This window comes from Crocuta crocuta, unplaced genomic scaffold (genome assembly GCF_008692635.1).
Source record: "Crocuta crocuta isolate KB4526 unplaced genomic scaffold, BGI_CrCroc_1.0 scaffold181, whole genome shotgun sequence".
Classification (NCBI taxonomy): domain Eukaryota; kingdom Metazoa; phylum Chordata; class Mammalia; order Carnivora; family Hyaenidae; genus Crocuta; species Crocuta crocuta.
This window is the reverse complement of record NW_027527952.1, coordinates 1606471-1623746: the sequence shown is the minus strand read 5'-3', so window position 1 is coordinate 1623746 and position 17276 is coordinate 1606471. Positions and strand designations below refer to the sequence as shown.

The window sequence follows — 17276 nt, the reverse complement described above, 5'->3', positions numbered from 1 at the left end:
TAACTTACAGTTGAAATTCTCCAAAAGCGGTTTCATTTATCCAATCTCATTAAGTTTTCCAGAGGGAAAATATTCTTATTCTCCATTTTCTTAAGACCGTGGTAAGAGTATAGAAAGAGAAGACACTTGACTCCCCATCCTGACTCTCTGTGCCACGAGAGGATGGCTGACCCTAGTGGACACCCTCACCCTGGTTAGCCTATTGTGTCACCCTTTGGCACCCTTGTCTGTGGATCAGAGTGACCACACCTGCTCCAATACCAGCATGGCTACATGGCTTTTCCTTTCAGAGATAGGATTAGATCTCTACCTCTTCTTAGGGGTTTCTAGCAGTTGCTCAAGGTAGCAGTAAGTTAGAGGAATATCTAGAACATACTATCCAATATAGTAGCCACTAGCCACATATGTCATCTAACCTTCAAATTTAAATAAATTTTTATAAAATCCAGTTCTTCAGTTACACTGGCCACATTTCAAGTGCTCAGTAGCCACAGTGGCTAGTGGCTTTTCTTTTTTTTAATCACAAAAAGTTCAGTTAGACATCACTGGTCTAGAGATCAAATTTTCCATCGGGCAACTTTGAACAACTATTTGTATTGTTAACTCCTGTGTATCCCTGTTTGTTTAGCTCATTGGTTTCATCTTTCAAAGAAAAACTCTTTTAAAAAACCTATTTATAGCCTTTTAACTTAAGGGAGCTAAGCATCTTTTTGGCTGCAAATAATAAAATAGTCTGAAATTGGCCTGAGTAATTAGGCATTCACTATGCTCACAAAATAAAGTGTCCTTATAGGTGGTTGGTACCACTGCTCAGCGGTGTTCTCAAGGACCAGGCCTTCTGTCTTCCCGTTGTGACCTCCTTAGTGTGTTGGTATGTCCCCTTCAAGATTGCTGGGAAGGTTATCATCTAATGGAATCTGATCACTGGAAGAGAGAGATCACTCTCTTTGGGTGTCTCCCCTTTTTTTGAGGGATACGTTTCTTCCAGAAGCTCCCAGCAGACCTGTGTTGAGTCCCAGTTTGCCAAAACTGAGTCATCTGTTCATGCCGGAAGGGAGAGCTTGGAAAACAAATAATTGGCATTTTTAGCCTCTATAATGGTAGGCTGGCTCTGCTGGTAAAGAATGTAAGCACTATGAAGACGGAAGCTTTTGTCTTTTTTGTTTGCTACTGTGTCCCCAGTGCCTGGGATGGTGCCAGGTGCTCAGTAAACATTCGTTAGAGGAATTAATGAAAAGGAGAATGTTGCCATAGTTGTCCATAGTGTGCCATACAAAAGAACCTTGTATAATGAAGACACTTTATGCTCCTATCTTCTAGCTTTCCTCTTGTAGTAGCTTGAACCAGGCTCTCCTGGTTGATTGACTTTCCAAGTGAACTCTTAGGATACCAAGGGCTCCTCACAGCCTTCAGTAAGGCAGTATTGGACGTTGGGTAATTCAGACACTGGGTAACACCCTCACCTCCCCAACCTCTCCACTGTTAGCATACCCTTTGTTTTTTAATCCGAATACAAAATATAGGCCAGGTTTGGGTTTGGTGTTTAACCTCTTTATATACCAATTTAAGTGACAAAGAGCATGCACTATTCAGTCATTAAAATGAGTGGCCCCAGACCATTTGTGATGTGATGTCCTGTATATGTTACTCCCTTTGAACTTGGTTTGTGGGTGAGGAATGTTGGGATGTGGACCTTAAACGGTGTTCCTAATTTTCCCAGTTAGGCTCACTTCTCAGAGCATCTGGCAGCTGGGTTAATGACCTATCAGTTTCTCATTTTAATCTGATGGCTCATCTAAGGTCCTCTCAGCTGGACCAATCAACTTGATACTGCTCTTCACCCCATTCCTGGTTTCCTGGGCTACTCTGGGTTTCGGCCCTGATGATCAAAGCCCTTGTGCAAAAGGCTGAACTGGAATTTCAGATTCTAAGCCCATTGTTGATGAACTTTAGACATGCTAAGATTGGACAGATAGCTGTGTGGCAGGAGACTAAAGAAAAGAGTCTTTGGCATTAATAATGTATCATCCACATAGTATGACAGAGAAGGAACATTTAAAGAAATTCCAGCATTTCTCTTTGGGTTTGTTTCATCCATCAACACAGTCATTGGACTTAGGTCCATTTTGTCTCACCATTTCTGGTGTCTTATGAGCTCCTAAATGTGGCAGATGGAAATAGTTTCTTGTTGAAAAAGATGACCCTCATGTGTTAGATTTCGAATATGTCCCATGTGTTTCCAATAGAAAATTTCCATTGAAACGTGTAACCAGTATTCTTCTCTTTATACTTGATTCTCTGCATCCCTCTAATGCTATGGCCGTACTTATTACAATATATTAACAGCACTGTTGTAGTAACTATTACTTTAAAGAATTTGAGGGTTTGATCTAAGGGAATAATGGAGTTTTAAATATTTCTTATAGGTCCTTGCTCAGTGAGTTGTATAGAATAGTACTTAAAAATATTCATTGAGTTAATTGTCTGGAAATGTTCTTGGACATGTTCCCACTCTGAGCATTAATATATATAGGCACTTAGGTACCTTTTATTCTGATAAGTTGCTTTCTTCTGCCTCCTGGCTTATGTGGTAATAGAGTTCTTTGTTGAGTTTTATCACCTTTCTAGTCAATGATCCTTCTATTTCAATCACATTAGACCTAGATAAATATTTTAGGTGTTGGCCACATTATGTGACTGCTTCATGTCTTAGTTTTGTTATTAATAACATGAGATCCATACCAGTACCTACCTCTTAAGATGATCAAGAGTAAATGAGTTAATACATGTAAAAACACTTATGCGTACCACCAACATTTATTTTGGAACTGCACTTGGTCACTTGCAACTATTGGTTGGCTATGATTACAAAAGTTGGTCAAAATCAATGAAAGTGTTTTGTGAGATTAATGAGCTCTGTAGAATTTACAGTAAAGCATGTTGTATGTGTTATATAAAATTGTGTGCTACCCGTCTTTGAGTAAAATTTGTGATAAACTTATGTACAGACATGTACACACGCATTATTGTTGTTTTAAACATTTACCATCAGGTAACGCTGTGGCTACTTTTGCTCCTCAAGCTTATGGATGGTTCTCTAGCATATGGATAATGTCTGGATGTAGCTTGTAGCAGATGCTGTTGGTATCCTACCCAGATCTCCTTTACTGGGCCAGTGCATCCATCTCCCAGCTGCTTCGAGTATTGGCTGCTAATGACTCACACCTGTACCCTTCTCCAGAGGGCTGCCCTTGGCTGACAGTAATTGCCTCAACCAAATATGTCTGGGAGAGTATGAGCTCACAGCCCTACCCCCTCCTGTTCCCTAGGGGTGGCTCATAGCCAATGACTGTACAACCGTATAGCAGCACAGCCTCCTTGTCTTTGGACTGGACAACTTCTGTGGTTGAGTCCATGGTCTAGAGCTTCTCATTGGATCAGGCTGAGGCTAGATTTTTGAAACGATTTCTTTGCCAGGCCCCTTCCCCAATTCTAGCTTGCTTCTTTCACTCCAGGTTTCTCCTGACACCACGGTCTATAGCCAGGTGTTCAAGAAATGCGGTCTCAGACTCTGAGCCTGGGGAACCTGCCTTAAAGTGTTGCTGATTTCAGCGTCTCTGTTCTTTTCTTAGTTAGACCATCACTTATGTAACTACCTACCTATATTAAAGCTGGGGCTTAAGTTGTTTTGTTCTGTTTTCTTGGTTGGATGTTGCCTGATCTGCATTAACCCTGTTCACATCCCATGTCTTTACATATTTAAGGTTATTCAACATTAAATATCCTTGATGTTCTTATATAGCTGATTATTTCAGTATAGTATTATGATGGATACCCTGGATCTTAAAATCTGAAATTTAAGTTTTAAATCCTGAGTCAATTATACCTCCATCTCAGGTTGGCTGTAAGAATTCTATGAGCTATTCTTTTAAAAACACCTAGCACTGTGCCTGGAGTGTAGGGAGTGCTTAATAAATGATAGCTGTTTGGTAACTGTAATTTAAGAGGATTGCCCAGCCTGGTTGAGATGCCTCATCTCTTGTGCTCATGACACCTAATGAGTACCTCTTCCCAGAGCTTTATTACTTTATTTTTTTCTATTTCTCACAGAAAAATATGGGCTTCTTAGTGCCCTCCAGTGGTGTGTTGGTCCTTAGGGGAAGAAAAGACCTGACGATAGCTTTGTTGATTTTGATGGTGAAAATATTCCCACCCTATCCAGTTTGAAGCTGTCAGTATGACATCATTGAATAGAGTTGAGAAGATATGCACATATTTGGCTCTTGTCAGTTGGTGTATACCAACTCCAGTCCTTATTTATCCCTAACACTTGGTGCAGTATATCGAACATAGAAGCTAAATATTCAATGAATGGCTAACATGTTGTTACTAACTGGTTAAGACTTGCTCATATACAATAATTAATGAAATACCTTTCTCCAATTTTTGTTGTGTAACCAATAATCCCACTCCCCCTACGCACGTGCACGCGCGCGCACACACACACACACACACACTATTCATGAATAGAATGAAGGTTAAAGAAGCACTCATCCTGATGTAGTAGGGTATGCCCTTGCCCTCCCTGAGCAGGTTGTCTACTCAGATGCAAATCTCAGTTTTGAGATTTACTAGACACATGAATGGGGATTAGTCACTTCACTTCTCTTGGCCCCAGTTTCCTCAGACAGTTGGACTGGATAGTCTGTACAGGTTTTTCTAGTCTCAAAATCCATAAAGCTTAATTAGTATATAATTTCATTTCCTCCTTCCCTCATCTTCCTCTTTCCTGTACTGAACCTTAAGTTATATATAGCTGGATGTTGGAAATACAAAGAGGAGTAAGACGTGGCCTTGGATGATGAGAATTTCCAGGTCTTTTTTATGAATACTCCATCATATCAAGACCATGAGTATGCCCTTTGCCAAGTGGATTTATGCAAATGTATCAAGTTTTAAATTCATCACAGATCTCAGCACTTTGATACATAAAAGTATTGTGCTAGTTTTCACTTTCTAGATGAAATTAAATAACGCTGTCCTGATCAGCAAGTAGTTCTTTTAGAGACTGTCCTCAAGATCATGTTCATTGTCTGGGATGAAGCGTCAGTGAACAGCTAGGTTACACTACTCTACGAGTTAGGCTCAAACTCAATTTATAAAGACTGTAGTTTTTATTTAGGACTAGGAAGCAAAATCAGAAAAAATAAATGTTGAGTTTCAATAAAAAAAAGTACCCTAGTTCTTTCTGACATATTTTGATAAGAAAGGTATGAAGAATGACTGAAAAACGGGTGTTCTCTTTCAAGGCCACATCCACCTGTTGGCTCTCATGCCTTTGTCCTCATCAACCATGTTCTCTGCACTTAATTTTTAAAAGCTACGACGGTTTCCAGTAGGAATTACTGTTGGGAACACCAACAGGACTGTTGAGTATTTTTCAGTTGCCGAAAGCTATTTTTAAAAGGATCTTGTTTTATTTTTGACAGGAGCTGATAATATCCGGAAATATTGGAGTCGCTACTACCAAGGATCTCAAGGGGTAATATTTGTATTAGACAGTGCCTCTTCAGAAGATGATTTAGAAACTGCTAGGAATGAACTGCACTCAGCTCTTCAGCACCCACAGTTATGCACTTTACCCTTTTTAATATTGGCCAATCATCAAGACAAGCCAGCTGCTCGATCAGTCCAAGAGGTATGTCTCATGAATGTGACAACTCTTTGTCTTGTTTGCTGTGTTTTTGCTGCCACATTGGAATCTGAAAACCTGTCTATAAGTAGAAATATGCTGGTTGTGTGTTTTCCAACATGAAGCCCTAATTTTCTGAGAAAGTAGAAAGACTGTCAGTCTGTAGAAATTGTTTGTATGCCTTTCTCCACTTGGAAAGCATCATTTTTTTTAACTTTAGCAAAAGTTAGAGGACTTATATGAATATTTTTCTCATCTATTTTAAAAGGTTGAAGGCTTAGTTATTTAACATTTCTTACCCTGCTAGCTTACTTAGTTCATTTTCTTTTCTCCAGCTTTTCAAGAAATGCCTCATGCGTGTCACCATGCATCACTTGCCCTCAGATGTCATGTTGTTGTCCTTCTGAAATGCTCACTGTTGACTAGAAGCAATGAGTCCTATTCTGTAACCAGCCAGGCTGAAAATTGATGTCTTACCTTGCAAGTTCCATGCCACCAAATACACTTTACTATGGACCCGTTCTTTATCTTCCTCATTTAATTTCATTTCTTAGCATGTATCTCTCTTATAAAAACATGAGTCTAGTTCTGGACCAAAAAAGAAAAAAAAAAAATCAATGTCTGACCCAGCAGAGCTTCTGATTGATGGATACTGGAGGAATAAGATAGGTGGATAATTTTTAAAATTTGAATTGTAGTGAATTGTAACCAAAGTACAGTGAAATAAAGACTTTCTGTGTATTCATTTACACCTGTAACTTTCAAGGTAGGTTTCTCCCGCCTCCTTCAGAAAATTGTGTGCTTCCTGTAGTGACTTTGAAATATTATAATTAATAGGAGTAACACTGCTCTGTAGTAGTGTTAGTAGTAGTGTGTAGTAGTAGTAGTGTAGTATGTTTCAGTAGTCTGAAACATAGGATGAGGAGTCAAGGACCTAAGATGTTCGAACTCCAGACTTGTTTCACACTTACTGTGGGATGCCTGCAAAGAGCTTTGTTCCTTGGCTTGTCTTCCCATCAGTAAAATGGGAATAATGCAGTCTTTTTTTTTTTTTTGAGTGGATAGTTTTAGATAATTTACTTTGAAGTTTAAAGTACTAAGCAGTAGAAGAGGTACTATATCAAGACAGTTTTCATTTAAGTCTTAGAAAAATCGTAAAGAAGGCAAGGGTTTCTTACTAAATAGAATTCGTGCCTGTCTTTTGTTGCTTCATTCATTATTAAGTAGTCAGCAGGCACCTTTTTCCTTTTTAGATTTTATGAAATATCTTATAGATAATATTAAATAATAAAGGTAGAAACAAAGCAATGAAAATCAGAGTCATTAACGTGCAGATCTTCAGTACGGAACTTGTGGTGCCTTCCTGATCTGTTCTTAAGACTTTGGGTAGATCTTTTAATTTCTCAGCACCAGTTTTCCTGCCTGTAAAGTAGATATAATAGTGCCTAATCATAGGTAGTTATGAGTGTTCTAAATTATAAGATACTTGCTGAAAATGCATTGTTCTGAGCTATATTGTGGGGAAATATATGTATGCATTACAGAATACAAATAGACAATATAATATTTTGTACATAAACAATATGTAATACATCTATAATAAAACATAAAATACATATACAAGTGACCTTACAACTTCAAATCACTATTCAAGTTAGGTACAATACCTGAATTTTTTCTTTTAAATTTAAGAAACTTTTCTTTAGACATCTTAAAATTGAAACTAATTTTTTTTGAAACCAGATAGGTAACTCAGGGTAATTCTCCATAGAAATTAAAGACTGTCGCCTTGAAGAAAGGAAGCTTTTAACAATTAATTGCTTCAGAATATGCCTTTTGTGTGTTGGGTAGTATCTTTCCTAAGAAATGGGCAAATATCTTTTTGTGATTCATCTTTTAGTGAGATAGAGGTTTTAAATATAGAATAAACAGAATGATTTGAAAATTATTCAAAATTTGTGTGTCCTGGATCATGTATGACTGGACTTTCTATTTTTATCAATTTTAAATGACTTTTCCTCAGAACTTTTGCTTGTAATGGAATTTGCAAATAGCATTGGGAGGACTGTTTAAGGTATTATCCCTATGGTTGTATGAACACATACCGTACATGTGGATGTTAACATTTTAGATTATAATTGAAGATGTGGACAAATTCTGTTAGAGATCTTGAAGCTTGTCGAAACATAACGGAGTGCTCATACGTTGGATTTGGCAGGAAAAAAATAGGAAGCTTTCTATTCTGCTCGTGACTTAAATGACAGAGGTTTCTCAGAATAGTGTGTTACCAATGCCTTGTTGAAATGCTTCCAGGAATGTTTTAGGGATCGATACCTGATTAATAAGTTAGTGTAAAAGTGGAATTATAAATACTGAAACTTATAATAAACAGTCATCTCAAAATGGTTGTGAGTAGGTTTGCGTAGCAGAGAGAGTGGAAGATTTAAAAGTGTGCATACTAATGTGTCATTTGAAATATGTTCAGACGTGGCCTTCTGTTTGCTCCTCCTCCTTTCCTTCTTGTAAAGGTATTACATGTCCCTGTGCTCTGTTGCTTATAACATTTTTATTCATTTGTACCTGCTAATTCGTGTGCACTTCCTGTAATTTTCAAAAGCTAAAAAGATGGATTTTTACTTTGCAGTATAGCTGTGAGTTTGAGGCAAAATTCTATTCTTTCAGAATCAAGGAAAATGCATTCAGTTTACCAGAAGCACCGAACAATTCTTTGATGCAGCGAAGAAAAGATGATGAGTCATAAATGCTCATTGATTCTTGCCCTCCTCCCATTGAAATTACTACATTTTGTGCTCAATGCATTACACACACACACACACAAAATAATAATTGTAATTATCCTGTCCTGCAGTAAAACTTTAAGAATTTATTTATCATCTAATGAGCATAACAGAGTGTTGCATTTAGAAGCTGGTGAGATCCAGAGGAGAAAGCTGAATTATCCATGGGATTCCAACAGAGGATGAAAATCTCAGGAGGTTCTATATATTTAGTCCCCTCCTCTGCTCTGAGTGTTGGAATGTTTGTGTAGAGAATGGAGTTAAGAAAGGAAGACAATGGTTAAAATTACTTTCTAACCCACAGAGGGCAACATGCCCAATTATTTTGTTACCCTTTTAGAATGCAAGTAGAGTCTTGTACATTGCATAGTTCTCCTTCTGTAATAAACCTGGTAATGACCTGTGTTTAACTCAACAGCCTTTTAAGTTTTTACATCTTGAGAATTGATAGTAGAAACGTGTTTTTTTTTAATAAATAATCTTTTTTTTTTTTTTTTTATCGCAAAACACTGGGAAAACGAACACCCTTTACGGACTGTCTGAAAGCCAAGCAGTTCTTGCAACAGATGTTTGTTGTATTCACTTTGGGGAGGTGTAGTTACCACAGTTTTCCAGAATTTACTCATATCAACTATTTTTCTCTATAGAAAATATAATATGAAAATCTATAATTAAGTCAAGAGGCCCACTTGATTCATTAGGGAAAATTCTCGTCCAATTTAAATAAGGCAGCTTTAAAACAAGAATCATCTTAAGGGTAAATAGGTTGGCTTTTTATTTGTATTGAATGGTAATTGTATCTAATTTGTTTTACAACTCCCATTGGAGAGCATACTTCAGTTCTGAAGTTATTTAATAGATCAGGAGGATTTTATGAGAAGTTAAGTTGATATAGTAACCAATAAATGTAATCCTGTTTTCCCTCTACACAATTGCCAATTCGGACTCTTTTACTTCCTAGCTTTTTAAAATCTTATTTTTGTTTTATTGAGCATTACCGTGTCTTATAAAATGACACGTTGTGTCAGCATGAAAGAAATAGTTTAACCTTCCAGCAGCCTAACCTGAATTGATATTTGTCCATATCCTTAATTCAAAAATGTTTACCTTTTTTTAGAAATAGCACATGAAAACTACTGAATCAAGTCTGTCATGCATTTTGTATTAAAGCAAATACTAAGAAATGTGAAAACCATGAAATAAGGATTTTTGAAGTGAACTTGTAAGGTCAAATGATTTTGGTTCCAGGGCTCATTAATTGTAGCTCAAGAAGATCCAGCTTTTAAATTAGGATGGCAACATCAAGGTTAAAATTTGTGATCAGGCATTTCTCTGTTTTCTCGGAATTGTCACCCAGTTTGTTACTGTGATGTACATTGAATGTGAGGTTCTATTTAGAAAGAACAAAATAGAAGTATGAGTAGAGTATTTGCAAGGATTTCTATAACGAGACAAACAGGCATTACCTTTTTAGCCCATGTTTTGATTATAAATATTCCTATTTTTGAAAAATACTTTTCACTATTTAGTGTATCATGAATACTTCATCTACTTCTCACTTTTTAGTCTATAGACCTCTTGTGGAAGAGAGTGCTGGTGTGTTTTTGACGTTATTGAACCACTGCATTTAATTATAATCCTTCTTTATAGATCACTGTTTCTAAATGGTATACACTTTCCCCTTCCTACAAAGGGTCAGAGAATTTTGAAAGATTGAAATGTTTGGGCACTGCTGGTCTGCAAATAGTAAGCCTCTAATTTAAAATTTTTATTCTGTACTCACACTTGTTAACGGTGGAGCGGTGTTTTTGGCTTCTTTTGTTTTGATATCTCTGTGAAGTAGTGAATATCATCTCTGGTTATGCATGACAAATCTTTTATTAGAAAATACAAAGCAGTGTTTAAATCATGTAACATACTTAGTTTATTTTTATTCTTTGTATATGGAGAGAAATGTGTGTGTGTTTGTAAAATAATGATTGTAAAGTGTCATACACTTTAAATCTTAGGAGTCTTCCAAGTATCCTGACCTGCGTCTTGGCAGCGTTTTAGAATACTGATTTGATTTCACTTAGAGCAGTGTACATACGTATTGTGTGAGCAGTCTGAAAATTCCCTTATGGGACATATACTTACTTTAAAATGATATAAGAGATACAAATTATTTTTTGTTCATTCCTTACAGATGTACTTTACTCTGTTACAGTTTAATCTTGGGGAAACAATGAGAAGGTTTGGAGGAATGACTCCGTGATCTCCTGAAAATGTTTACTAATGTGCAAGAAAAACTAAAATCACCACCATTGCAATAGTTAATTAAATTTATAACAATGACACTTTTATTTTTTGAAGAGCAACTTTTAGCTGAATGCTGAGAGTGGGGATATGTTCTTATACATTCATGTACTTTTTTATACATATTCCTTGAAAAAAACTAATTTTTATGTTTGATTTCATCAATTCTAAATCTAGCCAGTTTGATCTTAGCATTCAAGATATATCTATACTATATCTGTATTTCTTGCACCCGCCAAGCAGTATTACGAGAATGTGCCCTCCCCACTGAAAACTAATAAATTCCCATTAACAAGTGTACATCTGAAAGGTCCTTCCTTTCAAGAAAATTATTTAGGTGGGATAACAGTATAATACATTTAAAAATATAACAAGAATTCATTATGTTGTCTTATAAAACCCCTGTTTCTTTCCACTTTCTTCCTTGAGTCTGTCTAATGTATATCTTTGTTTAATGTAAAGCTGGCGAATTTTGGAACCTCTTCCAGTTCTTCCTCTTACTTCGCACATCCAGATGTCTTCAGGGTACAGTTCTCTCACCTGTGCAGTACTGTGAAGTTTCCTGAGTGTTTACATCCCCAGACCTCCCACTTTATCCCTGTTCTTCAACACAGACCATTAAGAACCAATTTCCTATCTATTTTTTCATGATACCCATATTAAAAACCAGTACTATCTTCTAATTCCTTCTAGAAGTATGTGAAACGCCACCAGTCTTATATGTCAATGCACTTGACTATTGAACTCCCTTCTTTTTTCTCACTCTCATTGAGCTACTGCTCACTATTTCTGCTGCTCTAGGAAAACCACCTAAAGATTATTATAGTTCACATCAAAAAGCGTCCCTAAACATCGAAGACTGGACTAGGTGCCCTCCTTCTGACTTCCCATGGCATCCTAGGCATATCCAAGTCATAATACTAGAATTAATTGCCTGTAACTTTTCTGTCTACCCCTCAAGATTGTAAGCACCTTGAAGGACAGGACTTCTGGCTTGTTTATGTCTCTGTGCTCAATTATATGTTATTGGAATGAGTAGTACCTCTGAGCCTTCCCATACATGCTTCCTTCCTGGCTTTGACACCATCAGTTTTATCCACATTCCCTACCTCTACCGAGTCTGGCTCATGTTTCCATCCTTGAACTTTCTTTTTCCAACACACCAAACCTGACCTTTGAATATTACTCATAAACTGCATCTTGCATGAAATCTCACCACTCTGACCATAGCAATGGTGTTGCAAAGCTTTAATCTGCCGCTTACTAGACTTAGAAGAGTTTACTTTCAGATATTTTTATGTACTTAAATTTGTGTTTGTCTGCCTGAAGACCTTGCTTATAACAGGTTACTATTTTTTTTCCCCAAAATCCTTCACAGAAAGTGGCAGGACATCTTGGCTGAATAATATTCCTTTAATGTGTTTTTATTAATTGCCCATTATTTTAAGTATATAGAGCTTATTTCAGTTGTTAGCATAGCAGACTGTCTTTTACTTCAGACCAGTACCTGATGAAGCTCTATGGGAACGTAACTGAAATGGTTTTAAAGCAATACATTCAATGGATTAAGAACAAATGTAGCTTTAGGGCGCCTGGGTGGCTTAGTCGGTTAAGCGTCCGACTTTCGCTTAGGTCATGATCTCGCGGTTCGTGGGTTCGAGCCCCGCGTCGGGCTCTGTGCTGACTGCCCGCTCAGAGCCTGGAGCCTGTTTCAGAGTCTGTGACTCCCTCTCTCTGACCTTCCCCTGCTCATGCTGTCTCTCTCTCTCTCTCTCTCCTAGAAATAAATAAAACATTTAAAAATTTAAAAAATAAAAGAACAAATGTAGCTTTATAATAAAATTGTTATACATTAATGAAACTTGGAAGGATTTTTTTTTCATTTTTAAATTTTTAAAAGGTTGTTCACTGATTTATTTATTTATTTTGAGAGAGAGAGAGAGAGCGCACGTGTATTGCATACCCTGCCACACAAGTGGGGGAGGGGCACAGAGAGGAGGAGAGTGAGACTCCCAAGCAGGCTCCGTGCTGTTAGCCAGAACCCAACAAAGGGCTCCATCTCAGGAACCATGAGATCATGACCTGAGCAGGAATCAAGAGTTGGATGCTTAACTAAGTCATGCAGGCACCCCTCGTTTATTACATTTAACACTTTTAATTCCCGTACATTAAAAAAAATATATACAGTAATCGTACAGTTAGAGTTTGACTTTCTCTTTCTGGGCCTTTTTGAAGCAATCGGTATTTGTGTGTTTATAGTGGTGAACTTCACCCTTTATTTTCAATTTTGTATTTTGTAAAAATTTGTGTTTCATCAAACCTCATTCAACAAAGCCAGCAAATGATTCTGAGGCTGAAGTTTTCAGACCAATTTCTTTGGCCCTTAGTCCCAATTATTTATTTACTTATTTATTTCATTTGCAAAAGAAAACTCCGTTGACTCCACATTCCATAACTTAAAGTTAATAAGACATTTGTCGAGTTAAATTAATTTGAAAATAGACACATGGTTAATGTCAGTAAGGTGCTTTGAAGATAAAAAGCACAATAAGCGTTAGTTATTATCATTATGATAATTATTTTCATTATTATTATTACATAGTGTCTGCTTAAAAATACCTTTGGTTTCTCCGGGATGACTGAGGCTAATGAGAGGGGTTACCGTTCTGGGTTTTATCCAGAACTAAGGAGTTGAGACATAATCCACTGAGGTTTTGTTTTCTCTTAGCAAATAAAGAGATGTTTGTCCTTTTTATTAAAATATATATGTTATATATTTTTATATCTATATATATAANATGCAGAAGCATGGGAACTCATTTTGAATAGTTTTAATGTTTTCTTATATAATCTCTCAAAAGATATTTGAGGAATAAGGATAGGTCTTCTGAAAGGCTCTAAAAACATAGGCATTGGTTTCTAAATAGTCAAAACACTTCATTTCTTACTTAACTAATTCCTGAAGTTATATAGAATTCAAGTTTATAATTTTTATAAAAAACTACAAAAGAGAAGAGGGCATAATCATGGGAACAAAATGTGAAAGCTTAATTATCACAAAAATGAAAAATTGTGTCTTTGGGAAGTTATAAAAATAATCATGACTAATTACATGAATTAACTCCAATGAGAATATTTCAAGGAGGATTATCCTTTAGATTATCCTTTAGACTTGAAGACTTGAACATAAAACCAAATTCCTCATAAGATACTGCAAAGATTGTCAACCCAAGTCAGAGATACAAGAAATAGAGAAACATTTTAACAGGCATATATATGAAAGTCAAATGTACACCCAGCCTCAAAATCAGGAAGACATTAGTGACATGTCTGAAGAAGACATTCCCTAATATTATTGCAAATTAAATAAGAAAAGACCTCAAGAGAATGAAAAGAGAAAAGGTGCCTGGAGCCAATGAATTACAATTGACAACCTAAAGGCAGTTGAAGAACCAATTGCTGGAGTGATTGCAAAGCTATTCATAGTGTGCAGCAGACAGAGCGTACCAGAAAGCTGGAACAATGCCTTCAGTTCAGCAATATTGCTTCAAAAGAATGGAAAGAGGGGAACGGGAAGAGCCACTGACCCTGAGACCAGTTTCCAGGCAGCTGCACAAACTATATACTGTAATTAAAGGTTTTGACCAGTAATCACAGCAAAGCTAGACTACAGAAAACCTAGGGAGTCCGCAGGGTTTATAATGAGACAGATATCCTTAACTTAAAGCATGGAAAAAGCAGGTAAGAAAACCGGTCCATTTTTGGTAGTGACTTTGAAAAGCTCTGCTCTATTAACAGAAATATGAAAATCACATATTTTGGGCCTTCTTCCTCTAAGAACAAAAACGTGTAATGAAAGATACCTGCTTTCGTCTTTTTGAGATGAATAGAATACTCTGCTACTTAGAAACTGGAATTTTCTCCTTGCCACTTCTTTTTTCTTTACCTGTGAATTGCATGTGCCTTGGAGGAAAACAGGGAGCCAGGCGTGTGCAGTGGTACCGACAGTAGAATGCCACTTAGAAGTAGCCACTTTCCCAGTGTACATGAGCTCTGGCAGAAATGAACTAACCCACACCTGAGTTCCTTGTCTATAGAACCTCTTTTCCGTTTTGTTTACTGATAATGCAGAATCTCTTTCTTTACTAGTATCTCTATGTAGATGTCCATGTTCAGCCACCACTCTTATTTAAATATTCATATAGTGCTTTGAATGTTTGTATCTTGAGTAAAGGGGAATCTAGAGGTTTCAAGTGAAGGCATGATACAGCCTCGAACACAAACAAGAAGGTGTCAACAGGAGTCCAGTGAATAAAAATGACATCTCATTTTGCAGACACCACGTAGTTCTCTCCCCTGACTGGCCTGCTAAGATCTTTGGTATGTTTGATGTCACAGTATTCAGTAGTGGAATAGAAATTATCTTCTCGGCTAGAAATTCTGAAATTGTAATTTGTACATGTTAATCTTTGACCAAAAAAATCACAAGTTTTCTACTGTCTTAGAAAGAAGGAGTCCAGTGGGTTTTCATTTTATTCTGTTTACGCTTATCACGTAACATATTCCAGTGTCTGAATTTGTTGCATTAAGTGTGGTGTGCCTAGATTGAGTTTACTTTTATTCCACACCTGAAATAAGAATGCTCTATAAAGAATGTTTAGGCAGTAAACAGTCCCATAAAGTAACTGGAATTGCTTTCTTCATAAACAAGTGAAACCAGCTAAACCTTATGGGAAGAAGGCTCTGTGTATGAACTGTGAAGTAAAATTGAAGGTTGCCTAGAACAACAAAATTTTAACGTGTAAGAATTTGTAAAATATTTTTAGAACTGTAGTGATGACTAATAATTTGTCAAGCCAAAACAAGTCTTTATTGAAAGGGGCCAGAGTGGAAACTCTGGGTAACTCGTGTTTAGTTTAGGCAAGGAGAACAAAGAAATAAATGAAAATAAGAGCTTGGCAGAGGAATGCTTGGAGAACAGCTGATTGAAGACTTACAATTGTTAACGGTGCTATAAAAGAAAGATACTCTCTCATCATGCCGTGGCAATGAGAGATGTGGAAAAACAGGCCAAAAATGATGCTGAGATACAGGTATAATTTATATGCACTGAGTAGAATCGTTATTACAGTTATTGACTGTCTGAAAAAACGAATCATTGTGCCCAAATGGCCTAATTTTCCAAAACACGAAAACATGAATTCTTAAGAAAGAGTCTTTTATTATATTTAAAGACTTACATTTTATTCTGTTCTAGGATAGTCTCATTTAAAATGGTACTTGCCAAACTTCTTGAAAAGGTTAAGTCTCAATGTTTGAATTATTTAAATGAGTGGGTAGAGATTCATTAAGTGTAAAAATGCATGTGTCTACATGTTTGGGGCAATAAAAAGAGATGTCAATTTCCCATATTTTTATATGGACTTTGATGTTTTTCTTTAATTAAAGCTCAAGTTTGGACATCTTTCTGTTTTTCCTTAATTAATAATGGCTTTTTAATGACTTTTATATTAACAAGCAAATTAAGTTTTTTTTTTTAGCTGAAAAAGGAAAAACAGACTTGAAGGTAAAACATAAGATTGCCAGATTGCTTGAGCCTGTTATACTTAACAGAAATTTTTTATTAAAAAGTTTTCTGCTCAGCACAGTTTTCTGCTCTAGGGAAACAGTCTTTAATGATTCTAATCTGCAGCGCCCCTTTAATTATTTACAACATTGGTTCTAGCAGTATAGATACAGAGAGTATGGAATATTTTGTTGAATTTGTACTAAGTTCATCTGAGGCCCCAGACATTGCTTTTTTTGGTAAAACACTCGATACGGATCTGTGTTTTTGTAGTTTTATCTGTTAAAAATGGAATACAAAAATTGTAATTCCTTTAGTACTTGTTCTTATTCGGATTCTAGTTAAGATTTTGCCATATGGTTCTTTAGCCATAGTAAAGCAGAATTGAAAAATGTGTGCTATTAAAAATGTCATATTTCTAAGATGTTAAAGCAAGAGATATAGCTATAATTGCTCGATTTACTTTCACTGAAATTATTTTTGGAATAACATCGCTTCTCCAGCTCTGCTCACAAATATGTACAAATTTGTATCGAATTATGGTTGACATTACTTGATCCATTCTCTGTCAATTAAGATTATCTGAGTACCATCCAATGGGTGTCTTTCTCATTGGGATCTCCATGGAGTATTACATAATCTTTAAAAATCCATTCATTTTAGTCTTAAAAATCCATCTCATTTAAATTAACCTGAATGACAGTAAAACTATATGGTAAATTTTAAACAGGTATGAAACTGTATACAGTGAACTATATTCTGTTTTCCTCATGTGCCCTGGCCTGTTGTACTTTTTTTTTTTTTTTACTGTTTTTTATTTTTGAGAGAGAGAGAGACCTAGTGCAAGTGGGGGAGGGGCAAAGAGGGAGACACAGAATCTGAAGCAGCCTCCAGGTTCTCAGCTGTCAGCACAGAGCCTGACACA

General features: G+C 36.4%; 1 protein-coding gene across 3 annotated transcripts in view; it reads left to right on the top strand.

Moving 5' to 3' along the window:
- Positions 1-17276, top strand: part of ARL15 (ARF like GTPase 15) — a 401299-nt gene that overhangs the window by 192795 nt on the left and 191228 nt on the right. For all 3 annotated transcript variants that reach the window (XM_077752508.1, XM_077752509.1, XM_077752510.1), the window contains exon 4: positions 5490-5698. In XM_077752508.1, the coding sequence (XP_077608634.1) occupies positions 5490-5698 (209 nt within the window). The remainder of the gene's footprint in view (positions 1-5489; positions 5699-17276) is intronic.